At 36.9% G+C, this 16,509-nt stretch overlaps 1 protein-coding gene across 1 annotated transcript in view; it reads right to left on the bottom strand.

Moving 5' to 3' along the window:
* The window catches only part of LOC131552399 (collectin-12-like), a 57,961-nt gene that overhangs the window by 36,417 nt on the left and 5,035 nt on the right, over positions 1-16,509 (bottom strand). The window contains exon 3 of the mRNA XM_058796170.1: positions 2,549-2,671. Coding sequence (XP_058652153.1) covers positions 2,549-2,671 — 123 coding nt within the window. The remainder of the gene's footprint in view (positions 1-2,548; positions 2,672-16,509) is intronic.

The raw sequence follows: 16,509 nt of genomic DNA, 5'->3' as shown, positions 1-16,509 counted from the left end.
CCTCTCTCTCTCCCACTCTCCTCTCTTTCTTATTTTCCTGTATAAGCCATGTTATTTTTGAATGGAGTTTAGTGGAATGGTTCTTTTAGCTGACAGAATGAGTGACTCAATCTAAATATGCACCACTGAAACACTCACTGGACTAAATCTGAACGTACAATTAAAAACTTTTGTCTATATGACGTTGTTGAGAAGTGATGCAGAATAAAGTAACCAGATACTTTCTGGCACTGCCAACAAAGGAAACATGACGTGTTTTCACAATGCCACAAAGTCCCTGTCAATCAACCTGTGGGTTTTGGGACAGCAAATTGCCGCTAAGGCATAAAATCTCCTCTGGAGCAGGTTTGTAGTGAAACTTGCTGCTTTACATGGTCTTCTCATCTGGTTGGCATTAGGGCTTTAGAGAACCAGAGGAGACATATGGACTCAATGGAGACGTGATCTGGACAATCCGATCACATTCATTTAAAGGTAAATAAGCAAGGACACATTTTCAAGTACAGATTTGGGCTGCTTTGTAGAAGTTAATTTGTCTCTCTTCTATCTATCTATCTATCTATCTATCTATCTATCTATCTATCTGTCTGTCTATCTATATATCTATCTGATTTTTGTTAGTGCTTTGTTGTATAATACAATATTGTTATCCCTTCTAAATATTTAAATTGCAAACCTATTAGCACTGCTTGCTACAGAAATGTTAGCTGTATCATATAAATGAATAAAGTTGTTTAAAATCTTAACTACATTCGAAAGCTAAAAAATACCTCTAATTTACCGTGTCCTTCTGGAAGACAACATCGTGAATTATCTTATCCAGGGGCCTCATGTATAAAACTCTCCATAGATTTCATCCTAAAAGTGTACGTATGCACAAAAGCTAGATTTTGCGTACGCACAAAGGTTTTACGCCAGAACCTGCGCAAAAGTCCCTTTATAAATCCCAGTCAGGGGAAGATTGTGCGTACATGCATCTCCACCCCGTCTCCTCCCAGAAATCACCATACTGTATATGGAGCTTACAACGCCTAGTTTTACTATGCATAACCTCATCTGCATATAATTTCCATGCATATTCCCATCCACGTGACACCGTGTTTAACACCATCAAAGGTACAAGACATTAAGGAAATATGAGATACGGACTAAATGCCATTTGTGCCACATTAATTTTTATTGCCAAAATCATCCAGAATGTTTAAGATTATATCAAAATATCCATAAAAACAAAACTGTTTAGTTCTCAGATAAATAGCCTATTTTAGAATATACTTGACCTCATTCTTTTCCACTGGCCAAATAGTATTTCAATTGTTTTAAACAATTCAAATCAAATCAAATTTATGCAGTTTTGCTGAAAAAGTGCACATCTTTTAGCTATTTTTAGTGGAAACAGATAAGCCTATATTTATTGCAGTGTAAATACAATTGTCTGACTCGGCGCAACACTGACAAAGTATTTTAAAAAGGAAACACGCAAATCTTACCGTTTTTTTTGTATCTTACCGTTGTATCCTTCAAATACAGTGGTATTTTTCATAATGTTGTGGAGATGCCTTCACACGACATCAGCACCTCTGTGCAGCTGCGGTTGTACAGTAGGCCTAGCTATTAGACTATTTAAACCGGAGAATGGATTCGCCATAGTATCAAAGTAAGTGTGCATCATTGATCTTTGTTCTCGCAAAAAAAAATTCTCATAACACGAGATCTGCAGTTTAGTTTAAATATGAATTATTATAGCACTCCTCGCTTTCATTAAAACATTGCATGCCACAGGAAAAGTGATTAAGCGCATCAACTACAAATATGTCTAAATTTATATAAATTTGGTTTAACTTCTGCGTAATGACTTTATGTAATTTCAGTGCTTATCTCCATTAATGAGAATGGAATAATTGATGTAAATGTGTATATCGAAATGAAAACAGAGTTTAAAATCCTTGTTTACTTCATTACTTTCCTCACTCCAGGAAAAAGAGTGTAAGCAGAGTCAAGAGCATCCGTACGGTGCGCACATATTTACGCAAAGTTTATTTTTTATAAATTCAGATACAGCAACGTTTATACATGAGGACCCTGGTTTTTGGCACCTGACAAAATAAACTGCGATGCTCTGTTTCACATCGCTCATTGCTTTCCCAGCTAATACAGAAAACAGATTTCACTGTGATAGTCCGGCTGACAATATTTGGAAAACTATCTTGTTTCTACGGTGCAATATGGTTGCCTCATGTCAGTACAAATAATAAAGTGAGCCAAAGTTCAAAACTGAACAGCAGAAATTATGGGGAATGTTCATTTATGGCACATTCTTGATACATTTTAGCTGGATAAGATATAAACCCAGTGAACCTAGATTTTCCAGGTTTCTGTTCTAAGCAACAGAGCAGGAATGGTCTGTGCCGTACTTTTGTAGATTTGCAGTCTTCATTGTGAAAGCACAGCGGGCTGAAACTGCAAACATGTAGAATTATGCACATCACTGCAAAAGATAAATGAGTGTGAGAGTGTGATCGTCAAAGTCAATGTCAGGACGTCCTACCTTTGTATCCAAGCACAGCCACAGCTATGGTGAGCAGTGCACAAAGTACATACAGAAGAGCAATCGCCACCCTCAGGGCCCAGTCATTTTTACATTTAGTGCATTCACTTCCTTCCTGGATACCTGCAACAGAAAAGAACATTGCATCAAAATATTAAAATGTTGTTATGCATGATGTAAATACATATATATGACTTTCTTCTGTGGGACAGAAAAGTTGTTTTGACAAATGTTTCTTACTATATATTTATTATATTTTTTAAGGCATTGTTTTTGGCTAAACAATGAAAAGGTTTTTTGGACCCCATTGACTTTCATTGTATGGTTTAAAACAAAATATCTTACAACTTAGTTCAAAAATATCTTCTTTTGTGTTCCACAAAAGTAAACAGTGACAGAATGTTTGTGTGAAATATCCTTTAAACCTTTTTTTGCTTTAGCATATTTATTTTAAATGATCTTTCTATATATCATTATGCTTTCCATACTGATAATGACCTATGCTTTGAATGATTTCTCTATACTAAATTCTCGCATGAACTAACATAACAAAGCATCTGAAACACCGGACATTTCTTTAAGACAAAACTGAATTCTAAGGAACAAACAACTATTTCAGCGATTTCACGCAAAGCAGCTTTAGAGATCACAGTGTTTCACCACATGACGGTGGAAGTGAATAAATGCCCCTGTTTGTTTTCATGAGCCAAGCTGAAACACCAAAAGGGCTTACTGTGGCGAGAGACCATGTGTCATGCCTGTCTTAAACGAGAATGAGTGATTTGTGTCAGTCTGGTTCAGATTACCATTGAGCGAATTGTTTTTCTCCTTGATATAGAGGGAATAAATGGTCAACCATAAATAGTGTCACACTAGGACAAACAGCAAGTTTGAACAGTACATAACAGACTGTGACGTCAAATTCGCAACATGCTGCATGTTTTTGCTACAGCTAAGAGCAAAGTGGACCCCTGTTGTGTTTAGATTGAGGCTTAGCAAATAAACATGTCCACTATCTCCAGAAAAACTCCAGACATTCCACAACGAGCCTCACGTCCTTCTTTGACTCATCAGCATATGGTCAGAGTGACAGCCATGGCATCCAGGTCAGGCTAAAATGAAAGCCCCATGAGAGAGCTGGGGGGTGGGCAGGTCGCTGGGGAGCTTGTCCTTAGACCTAAACATCTGTGTAAACATCAAAAAAGGGCCCTCCGAGCTATGGCCCCGGATGTTGGGGGGGGTTTGCACTGAGGGTTTGGTGAGGTGGTCTGTGTGGGGGAGATCAGAAGAGGCCTCAGCCCCCACCATCCCACCCTCACTCAACTATAACCAAACCGCACCATGAAAACAAGCAACATCACCACCTCTGGCTATGGGTCACTGGGGTGTGCAGTGGAGAGAGAGAAAAGAAAACAATAAATGCATCACTTCTACATTGCTGTAGAGTGTTTATTGCTGAGTTTCTTTCAACTAATGAAAACTATTAACTAGAGATGGACAAATTGCTCCTGACTTACAACGTTGTATTAACAACACAGATTTCTCTTCCTATAGCCTTTCACACATGCTTTGAAAATCAGGAGGGAAAAGCTGATTTCACTGAAGAAATACAGATGTGCTCATTCAGATAGCTGGAATTCCAAGCTATAAAATTATACTCTGAAGCAACAGATAGGGAAACATGCAATGCTTTCTACTTATTAACTATAGGGTTGGGAACAAAAATCAGTTTTTGTTCAGTTTTTTTTTTTTTTTTTAATTTCAAAACTGAATGTCATTTGGTTTCATTAATGGTTCCTGGAAAATATGTTCCCACTTGACTGATGGAGTTACCTGCAGTAGCTAATCAATGGTGCAGTAACACAATTATAACATCTACACTGCGAGACAGAAAGTGCAAACAATGTATTCTGACTTCGGAATGATCAACAGAATACAGCGCAACCGATGTAGTTCCATTGGCAAAAAAATGACTCAAATAAACTGGTTCTTTTAAGTGAATCAAAAGCATAAAAGCGCAACCAGTGTCATTGTATCAAGTGCAAATTACTTTAATGAACTGATTGTTTTAAGTGAATTAAAAAAGTGTACTGCACAATCAGTGTAATCCAATTCCAAATCCTAAATACGTGCATCACTCCAAACTCCTTTGTGAATGTCATGTTGTTATAGTGCTTAGCATTTTAACCGTATTTGTGTGCGTACTTTAAGTATTTTTAACTGATCAGTGCCACACTTGTGAGATTAGTTTGCGCCGTTCGTAGTGTGAGATTCGTTCGGTAGCGCGGCCGCGTGGCTTGGTCAATTGATCCGCACCAATGACAGGTCAGCACGGCGCGAGCCCTGCAACATCGCGCTGTTTTGTACCACTTTCAGTGCATTTGGCTTCCCATATGTACGGCTAAACACCAGTTCTCTAGCTCTCAGTTATGTTGCTATTACCAGCTGTTTATTGCTGTAGATATGCAATGCAGAGATACGTATACGCAACTCCCTCTTCTGGAGATGGAAAGGGAATATGCAGCTCATTTGCATTTAAAGCGATACACTCCAAATCAGCTCTTTTTTAGACACACCCCAAAAATGACATTTTCCAGCTGTTTCCAGCTGTGAAATTATCTGTTGGGTATTTTGGGCTGAAACAAACAGCGCAACCGATGTAGTTCCATTTCCAAACAAATTACTCTAACAAACTGGCTCTTTTAAGTGAATCAAAACTGTAAAGCGCAACCAGTACAGTCTGATTCTGAAGTAACTAAAAAGTCTGCGTAAACTGTTCATGTTTTGTATTTACTATTGAAATGAAATCATCATATGGCAATGGAATTGCATTCCGAAAGTACAAAAACAATTGTAAATGGAACCTAATAGGAACTAGAATGATTCCTTTGAGGAATTTGAATCAAAGCCTGTTCAATTTCTTCAAGATTCGATGTTTTCTTGTTCAAACCCCTATACACTAGCCAATAGATTAATGCAGTCTATGCGGACCGTACATGACAACATTATTTTGAAACATTCTGACACACATCCAAACACCCACACATTTAATGTGTGTAACTCAAACACACGCAGAAAAACCTAAAGAGAAAAGCAAACTGAGGCCCTGGAATGGATGACCATACCTTGCCCTTTACTACAGGGCTTTAGGGAGGATCTGGAAAATGGCTAGAGTGTCATTTTCAACAAGCCAGCAGTGACTGGTTCTGGTCCAGGAAATTCCCAATGAGAAAATAACTAGTCAAACAGTCTAAATGAATTTACAGTAACACACAACAGCCCATACCTACTGTTTGTTAATGTACATTGGATGATTGTTGTTCAAGTCGACACTTCACAGTATGCATGCTACAGATCTCATGATGGATCATATTAAATGTTGGAGGAGGACAGAATAGAGAAGTGCTGCTTTAACACTCTGTGAGATGAAGTTGTTAAGCTGTGGTAGGAGATTGAGAGAGAGAGAGAAACGCTGAGGCCCGCATCCATGCCTGTGCAACAGCTGTGTTTCATTTGGACTCAGGAAGTCGCTCAAAGAAAATTCCTGTACTTCTCTTTTTTCTCTGTACCTGCTATAAGACCCACTCACACTTGCCCAATGCAACACAACACTTGTGATGGAAATTTCCATGGCAACAAAAATACATTTTTCCACACTACACACAGAAAGCGGTCCAGGTTTGAGTTGATTTTTGGTTTGGTACATATAAGGGTGATTCTTCAATATGCTCTTTTTGCAAAAATTATTATCTTAGTTTTAGGGTAAATTAGCTTTCAGATTTCCTATGGTCTTTTAAGGACCACTACCCAGACTTGTCCTCCAAAAAAACACTTGAAAAATCATAAAAGACTTTCCAAGGGAGTCTAATCTGGTCTCACAGAAACCATAGAGGCCTAAAGCAGCCATTACAAATTTGTTTGCACATTTACAGTGGGTGACTGATTTATAATTATGTTTAATTAAGCCCTCCATAATGTTCAAACGTTTAAGCTACAGTTCAAAAGCTAATGAAGAGTTACTGATAAATTAGGCAAATCTGAGCAGTGAACCCTTCTGGGTCCAATCAGAGTTCAGGCATTTGAGAAAAACAATTCGTTTGCCATTTGACAATAATTACAGCCTTATCTGCATGATCTGAATGCAACAAATGTGCAAAAGCTGTCATAATAAAGTACGTCTTTTCATAATTTCATTTAAGCATTACCTCAGCTGATTTCATGCTGGCCATTGTTTAGAGACTACACAAATTTGGAAGACCAGAAGTATAAAATGATTATATGACGGATATGACATGACGGATTGGCAGACCCGAAAGCAACCGGTTTAACAAACATGATCAACTAGTAACAACAGACCCAGTCAGTCTCTTAAGATGAAGAGCAAACAAAATCTTGCAGTATGTCATTCCGCTTTATTTCAACACAAGAAACAATGAGTTTTGTCATGTTAAAAATATTCTCGATATCCATCTCTATGTGACCACTGCCAACATCTGGAATCATCACTCACAGTAAGACTCAAATAAAATGCTATTTGCATGCAATTCCTTTCAGTTGTGTACCAGAAATAGTGAATTTTGTGAATCTGGTGCACATCTCTGGATCCAATCATCATGCCCCCAGCGTCCCTCATTAAAAGCCCCCTCTCTGGAATGTTAACAAGTAAGCCCTCTAAAAAAGGGGTATAACTACAGAGACAAATTACTACACCATTATGTTTGTAAACCTCTGAACTGTACTGCTCCACACCACTAGCATGCAACAGTAACATTTTTTCCCCCTTTTTTTTTTGACAGCAAACAGGTTTATAACACTTTAAATAGGCACAAGCATCTGGAGCTTATTACACAAAGGAAAAAAAAAATCAAAGGATGCAAGAGAAAATTTGATACATCATCCCTTCATGCCAAAAGACTGAAGAACAAACATCTAAAATGTCAGCTCAGTTTACAATTTGGATGCAAGGAATGCTTTTCCTCAAAGAACCCTTTATATTACTGACTTCAACCTCATTTAGAAAACACCACCACGGTATAGGAAGTGTAGTATATTTTAGCTTATGAATGGTTTGAACATGCCACCAATCCTGGTGTGTCCGTGTGGAAGAGGTCTGGACCAATTAAAACAGCACAGCCCATTACACTGGAGCATTTCGATTGAGCGAGACTGAATCTTCATGGAAAACTAGGCTAAATCCATAAGATACACTGAAGAAAATCATGCCTTGAAATGACTAACAATTGTTACGCACTCATGGTTGGGCTACAACCTGAAGCCTTTGTTTGCATGTTTACTTGTCTCAGCTCAAATTTAATCAGACACATGCAGTTTTGATACAAACAAATCAACAGCAAGTAATTTAAAGAAAGCCTTTAACGTTTCTGGATCCAACAGGTTTTTTATGACATCAGCAACAAAATAAAGGCAGAAATAGGAATAAATCCTCTCTGGAGTTCAGAGAGAGGCAATAAAGTCTTTCCTAAGACATTGGCACAGTCAGTGGGACACGTGTGGGCTGTTTTCAGCTCCACTTATTTCCTTATGTGATTAAGGCCATGTGCAGTTTTAGAAATCCAGAGAGACTCTGAAAGAATGAGATGACATGGAGCTGGCGATTGTGAAAACAACTCAAAGAACTGGATAAACCTACAATGGTCTTTCAAGATAAATTCAACATTGCTGCTTGGAATGAAAACATTGAGAAAAGACAAAAAACACACTGTGGCCATGCATATACTGTATATGCTTATGTTCAGCCCTGCAAGTCATCTGTATTGTATTACTGTAGAAATAAAGCGCAAACTAAAGAGGAAATCATAAAAAGGATGTATGGAAAATGTGTGGAGACAAAAACAGAGATAATTCACAGCCAGCCAGACAGGCAGATCCCACTCAGAATCTGAGACAGGAAATCAAAATCTGAAGCCAAGAGCCTCTGGCTAATGAGCCGAAAGAGAGATTCTGCTCTTGATATTGGTCTACTGCACTAACTAAATGCAAAAACCTTTAAATCCACTCTTTTCCCAATGGTTTAACAGTATTAAGCATATAACTTAACTTCATATAAAGTCATACATGATGGGGTTTTCATTTTCTTATGTAATGTAACATCTGTCTTGGTGATTGATGCAGAAAATTCTATAAAAACCATAGCAAGAAAACATTGTTGGCTTTGATGCATGCAGAATGTTGCAACTTTTTTGGCAGTGACTTGAGTGAAGTCACACAAGCTCACCTTGTTCTTATTCCAGCTCACAATATGTTATTTTTATTGTTGTTATTTTTGATTGCAAAGCAGCTCTTTTAGACTCTGAGTTGAAGAACAAATCTTCCTTTCCTTAAAAAGAAGTAACATTATAATTGCAAACTCCTGGTGTTTGCCCACTTGAGTGTTCTTATACTCTTTAGTGGCTTAGTATCAGGTGGGATCCATCCTTTCTAGTCCCTTCACTCACTAGCATAAACCAAAAAGAGCTACATTCATAATACATGGAGACAAGTAGATTTTTATGCTTTTAAAACACCGATCTTTTAGTGATGACAATGTATCTGCATGTGTTAAGCGCTGTAGTCAGTTTCTGGCATATCTACTGGAGTTGCTATAGTATTGACGTGAGCGTCAACCAATGCCAAATGAGTTTCAAATAAACCGGCCATATGGAGAGAGCTGAAACAAAGTGAATAGTTTCACACTTATGTATACTATGGCATCTGGTTTCCTTAAAGCATAAACACATGCCTCATTATTAACCCATAACATTAGAAACATTAGGCCACAAGGCCATATGCCATTATATTCATACATGATCCAGATGAACGACTAAACTCATTTGAGCAGTGCACTTTTAAGCAAAACATTTCAATAATCACACTGAGTATTGACTATCTGCTTTACAGAGAAAAAGCACAAACACTCTGTCCAAAAAAAAGTAATAGGATTAGTTAGTGCTGTCAAACGATTAATCGCATCCAAAATAAAAGTTTTTGTTTGCATAATATATGTGTGTGTGCTGTGTATATTTATTATGTATATATAAATACACACACATGCATGCATATATTTTGAAAATATGTACATATATTTACATGTCTACATTTATATTCATATAATTTATATTATAAAAATATATTTCATATATAAACATAAATTTTTTCTGAAATATATACATGCATGTGTGTGTATTTATATATACATAATAAATATACACAGCACACATACATATATTATGTAAACAAAAACTTTTATTTTGGACGCGATTAATCACGATTAATCGTTTTACAGTATTAGTATTTTAAAAAATGTATTAGATGAAAATTTAAACATGTAAATTTGTGAATTAGGAAAAATGTAAATTACAAATGTTGCCAACTAACAGAAAAAATGTTTATGCTGAAGTACTAAAATTTTTAGAACTAAAATAAAAATAAAATAAAAAATAAAGCTAAATAAACATTTAAAAACAAAAACTAATACAAATGAGAAAAGCACATTGCAAAATGACTAAAATAACTCAAATTAAAGCTAAAAACTATAATACCACATAAATAATATTAAAATAACACTGATCATAATAGGAACATGGAATGTGTAGGAGCATGCTATTGTTCCATACTGCACCTGCATTCTTTATTATACATTCCATTAAAAATAATATCATTTTTAATTTTATTTGCTTAGCAGATGTCTTTGTCTAAATCCCAATTCAGCATTTTAGAATTGAACTTTTTTTGTTTCAAACAGAATGTATTATACAATACAGTGTATACTATGTATGTAGTACTTAATTCTGCAACATAAAGCAGAATTCAAACACAGTTAAACTTAACAGCCTCAAGGTTAAAACATTTACTTTAAAGAGAATCTAGAGGGACTCATACTAATGACCTCAGTGATAGAAATCATACTACGAAATAAAGGTTTGCTTTCAATCTTTTATAGTTCTGGTTTTATAAGGAACCGAATGGAGAGCTCACCGCTGGGGCTAATAAAAAGAACACCTCCCACAAACGCACTGTTGCCTGAACTGATTTTCAATACGGCTCATTGCTCTTGACAGTACTGTGATGTCATCTAGATGTATCCATGGAAATTCAAAACAGCCCCCTCATTCAGAACACTGTAATGTTATGGAATCTGGCCCTGAACTTTCATGACAGAGAAAGAGGGGGGCAAAGACCCTCTGAGCAAGTGCAGATTATTTTTGGGTCTGGATGAATGTGTTCATACCTCTCCTTAGAGACACTTGACACTTGAACGATAATTGAATTGTTATGTACATGTTTCTTCAATAAACATAACAAGCGAGCGATAAGATGGTGAGACCACAGAACAAAGTCATATTATACGCTGATTTACAATATGATTCTGATGTCAGCTAAAAATGATGACTTTCAATGAAGAGGGATTTTCATTTTCCGGTTTTCTGTGTGCATAATTACGGGGTGACATTTGTTTAATATCTGAAGTCTCAGAGGTATGATCTCATTTCGTCAGGGGGTTTGCCAAAGAACATGTTTGGCAACAAAAAGTCAAGAGAGACCCTTGAATACAGTAAATTACAGCACTAAACAATGATCTTCCCTGAAATGAATGGCACAGTTTAGAATCAACAATTCCTTCATCCAAATTCAAACAGAGCAAAACACAACAGGCATTAATGCAATTTAGAATTGTGAAACATTTTCTTCTCTTTTCTTTTTCTTAAAGGAGACAGTTCATCCAAAAATGTAAATTATGTCATTATTTACTCATATAGTTCCAAATCCATATAATTTTTTCCCCCATCCAACCCAAAAGTTGAATTTTCTGAAGAACTGTTCTGCAGTTTTTGCCATATAACAACAAAGGGCTGTCAAGCTCAAAAAAAAAAAAAAAATGACACAAACATAATTGAAGACCACAGAATGAGAAACATTGGGCTGCTTTTAGCCTTTCACTTTATGGCTGTTCACTTTATGGCTATAAGTTGGTTCACTTTCCAACTATGAAACTAAGTAAGTAAATAATTAAATAAATTAGCATGATGATATTGTGTATCGGCGATCTTACAGTCTGACGATATTATGATATGGAGCTATGGAGCATTTCGCCCAACACTACTTCACACAACAGGCTTGTGACTGGCCGATGTCCAGAAGTGGAAACAAAAAATTGCGTGTCACACTACAGTAACCATTTTTTTATTCTGAATGCAAGGGGTAGGCACATTTATTTGTGAATAATGACGTTATGGATTGCTTTAATATTTCATTAGAAATGAACAAAATACTTACAACTTGCAACATATAGATGGTGATCAAGAGCCCAGAATATCGTGCTGTACCTTTGGACTGTTCCTCACACAAAATTATCGTATGCCTTCAAAAGACTTTTATATGGAATTGCATGAATGACTTTCATGATACTTTTATGGTGTTTTTTGTTCTTTTTGGAGCTTGACAGCTGTGGTCACTGAGGACTGCGTAAAGAGTCTTTAAAAAAAATTCCTTGGGTGAACTGTTCCTTTAACCTCTTTATTGTGTATCGAATGTTCTAGCAGGGGTGCAGTCATCTGCACTGATGGGAGGAGTGTGGGTTGGGGGGTTTGGAGCAGGAAAGGTTCATGCTAGTGGGTGGCCCACCACAAGGCCTGGATCCTGACTCAGCAATCAAGGCTGTTCGTTACCGCAGCAACTAAGCTTAGCCTGACATAAGCCAGAAGAGCGCTCACAAGCTTCATCACTTTACGCAGCCAATAAAACCCACTGAGCACTTTAATAAACTTCCATGCCAGACATGCTTGACACGTAATAGAACAAAGAGCAACAAACACCAGGACAAACGGTGCAGCTCCACCCATTGTGTAAGTGACTAAGAAACAAAATATAAACACTAATTACGTTTGGACACATAAAAAACAAACTACAAAATGAAATGGATGTGTTTGCACCACTCAATGGAGCCATGTCCAATTAAACTACAGATGTACCATAAAGAAAAATACCGTGTGATATAGTTCAAAGAAATTACCGTCCAAATGTCAGCCATCAGAAGAAGAATTCCTCTAGCTTTTTCGCAATAATTTATTATTTATGTATTCGTAAGTTAAGTTAAATTATACATTAAAAAAGTCGAAAAGGTAACCCGATCAAGAATAATACCATGCGTCAGTCGTCTTGACAGCCAAAGTAATCAAAGCCTCAGAAACAAAGGCACTGTGCCTCCGTCTTGGCCAGTTCTGCAAAACGGATTGCCAGTAAGTAGTACTCCGAGTCGAGCAAAAAAAAATACACATCTTTCTTTCACTCTACCTTTTTTTTTTTTAGGCCAGGAAGCGCAGAGTTGATTTTGGCAGAGTTGGAAGCCAAAAGACTTTCATTAATATATCAGACACTGCGCTGCACTCGGGGCCTTTCTTTTATTGGTAATGCCAAAAGAAAAGAGTTGGTCTCCATCAGTGACATGTATTGTTTTTGAATGAACGCCAGACCTTGTGTTGCAAGGAAAGGCACAGAGTCCATCCATCATTTAGGTGTGACACCGTATCATATGACAGTATGTTATAGTGGGTAAGAGCATCTCCGAAGAACGAACGGATGCTAACTTGACCCGTTCTCCTCACACGGTTGAGCCTAACAGATGGTTTCTTTTACAAGCTGAATTTATATCTATTTGTCAAGAGTGAAGAAGGAGAAATTTGGTAGCAGTCCTTGTTTATGTGAGGAGACCACCACTCCTGATCTGTTCCCTGTCATACAAAAGCCTGACTACTGAGAAGCATGACTTTAGTCAAGGCCTTCAACAACAAGTCAATTCAGTATAAACAAGCAAGATTTACTCTAAATCTTTCTTGTCACTATGTAAACTACATTGTTTTAGACAGAATTGTTCAGCTCAGATTTGCTTATCTCCCCTTTCTAAAGTGTCTCCACCACTCAAAGCTCAAGCAAAGGTGCCTTTAAACAGTCAAATTCAACTAGCCTGACCCAGCATTGACCCAAACCCTCTCCAGAATCCTTACAGTCAATGCCATGAACCTCCCGCTGGGAAGTGGTCATTTGTGCATCGAGTGGAAAAGGAAAAAAAAGAAGAAAAAAAAGCCTGTTCTCAGTTGGAGAACTGTGTACCATTCTCCTAATCCAAGCTGGAGCAGGCTTGAGATAAGGATAAAATCCTCCAGACCCCCTGACAGCTCACCCCGCAGACCCTGTGGGCTGAAGGACAGACAAATGTTCTTTCTCCATCTACCTCCATACTCCTGGTCTCTGCATGCATACTGAAAACACACAAGCATGTCATGTTTCAAGTCGGCATTACAGAACATCAATGCATGTAAAACCCTGGAGGGGAGGGGGTGCATTAAACAAGTGCTCTGAAAACATTCTTCTCTAGTAATAATAAACCTGAGCCAAATGAGAAACACTCACTCTGACTCAAACATATACTATATCAAATGCATCTTCACTACAATACATGTAAACAACAACACTGCAAAAACTCTTTTCTTAATCAGTAATTTGAGAAAAGACAGAATTTATAGGCATGCTCTCAGAAAAACAATTGTAAATTTTCTAACTGAAATGTTTTTTAAACATAAACCTCACTAAATTGAGTTAGATTTATGCCTTTAAACAAATACAAACAAACAAGCATTATACCCTGAAAGATAAACTGTTCTCAAGATGAATGTTCTAAATAAAAGAAAAAAATATAAAAAATATAACATGTATACAACCAAACAAGAAGATACAAACATACTGATTAAGGCCTCATTTGCAGTATGAAAACAACATCCTACCATAATTTACCTCATCAGATTTTATAACAATACAAATAATTTATAGCAATAAATAACATTTTTACAATGTTGCTTTCTCTTTGAAAATAGTTTTTTTCCTTCTGTATTTCCTTACATTTCTTTATTCCCCATCCAGCACTCTTTCCCAATGGCATTGAAAACCAATGAAAAAACATATTTCCATTTCAACGGCTTATAAAATGTAAAAATGATCTCTTCTGTTCCACAGGGATAAAGAGTAACTTTTGCCAAATATCTGGCAGCACTTTGATATTTTGAGTGAAGGGCAAAATAATCAACTTAATAGTGAAAATGTGTTAAAATCAAACTGTGTGACAGATCCAAACAGACAGCTTTGATTGTCTGATGTTGCCACAGTGTAAAGGAGCTAGAATAGTTTCCAACACTTTCTGTCCACGAATGCACTAACTCAGCGAAAAGGGCTGTGCTGGGATGCAATGTATCCACTGAGAAGGCACACACTTCTACATGGACTCCGCAACCCACCAGCCCTACAGTCTTGCGCTGACGCAGCACAGTAACACATTCTGCTGGATTCCTTCACCAAACTTCCTCACTCGCTCCCTACACCCACCTTACAGCCGTCAAGCCAAGAAATGAGCCTGCATTACAAGAAATGCATTAGCGACTCTGCAAGTTACAATAGAAATACTAGCATTTTAGTCTCTGTAAATGCAGGCTGTATAATTTCTGCGTACTATCAGACTGCAATTCTGGAAAATAGGGACTCAACGCAAACTAGCACTGGTATAAATTGTTTTTAAAGGTCTCAAAGCAAGTTTCAAACCAAACACAGAACCTTCTAGACACCATGTGATTTCAGAAAGAGCAATAGTTTTCAGTCTGTAGTAGCTAATGTGTGTTCTAGACCAAATAAACATTCACCATCTCAGACGATATACTACAGCCACTACATTTCTTCCATTCATTTTCGCTGTGTGAAGAGTTTTAATCCAGTTAGGCTCAAAATAGGCATTCTAACCCTAACCGTAACCCTAAGCCCAAAGTATAGACTACAAACCTCTTAAATCACCTGCATTCGGTTAAATTAACTTAACACTTCACTAAAGTATTTAAAACAGATGAGGTGCATGACAAATTCACCCAGTACCACTCTTCTGCTGTGACAAATGAGCTGTGGGCTCAAGTCCAACCACTCTTAGGAGCTACACTCTTAATGTTCATGCCCTTTATCAACTCATTCCTCTACCTCAGTGGTCAAATGGCACATTATTACTCTGAATGAAATGAAATCTAAGTCAAACTGGGAAATAACTCACGCTGCTTTAATAAGTGCTAGTTGGACGGTGGTAGCTCAGCCAGAAACCTGAAACCTCTTTCTGGACCACCAAAGACTACAGATTTACAAATGGCTTAATGCATAGGTAATAAACTATCGAATTACACAGTTGATGTGATTTGTTGTTGGAGGCCTCTCTTGGAAATACACTGGCTAAATTAAAAAAATCACTTCTTAAAAGGAAGAAGCTATGAGATTTAGGACTGATGTTAAAAGAGCATACATATCACCTGTCACCATGGAATGTGTGAGTGGAGTTTTCAATACAACTAGGGATGCACTGATATTAAAATTCTTGATAAATGTTTCCATGTTAACCAAAAAGTCTGATATTAAAAGTTTTGTCTAAATAAATTGAATCTGATGTTTTAAATGTTATACATGAATTTATGCACCAAAACATAATATACAGTATGAAAAAAAATGTATATTCATTTTGAGATTAGATTTTTTAACAGTGTTAAAAAAAATTATTAGTATTTTAAAGTGAATTTATGTGACTGTTGATTACTGCAAAAGTAATCTGAATGTAAAAGTAGAGGAAATGGGCAAGAACAATTAAATATTCAATATTGACAGTCACCAAGAATGTAAAATATGGGACTGTAAACGAAAAAGGCAAACCATTCAAACACGTTTAGCATGATCAAATACAAAATTGCAAGATAAAAAGGCAGAGAAGGAACTGAGGCACTAAAACATACGTCTGATGGGCTAATGATAATAGCACATGTTTAGAGGGGAAAACAACTGCGGTGCACACCAGGGCATGACCTTGTGTAACTTATAATCAGCTTTCCTGACTATAATTTAGAATCCAATGCACCTTTCAAACACTAAAAATACGTCCAAGCTAACAAATG

Source organism: Onychostoma macrolepis, chromosome 02, assembly GCF_012432095.1.
Source record: "Onychostoma macrolepis isolate SWU-2019 chromosome 02, ASM1243209v1, whole genome shotgun sequence".
In the NCBI taxonomy this organism is placed as follows: Eukaryota; Metazoa; Chordata; class Actinopteri; order Cypriniformes; family Cyprinidae; genus Onychostoma; species Onychostoma macrolepis.
Note: the sequence above shows the minus strand (reverse complement) of the source record. Positions and strands in the feature narration are given on the sequence as shown.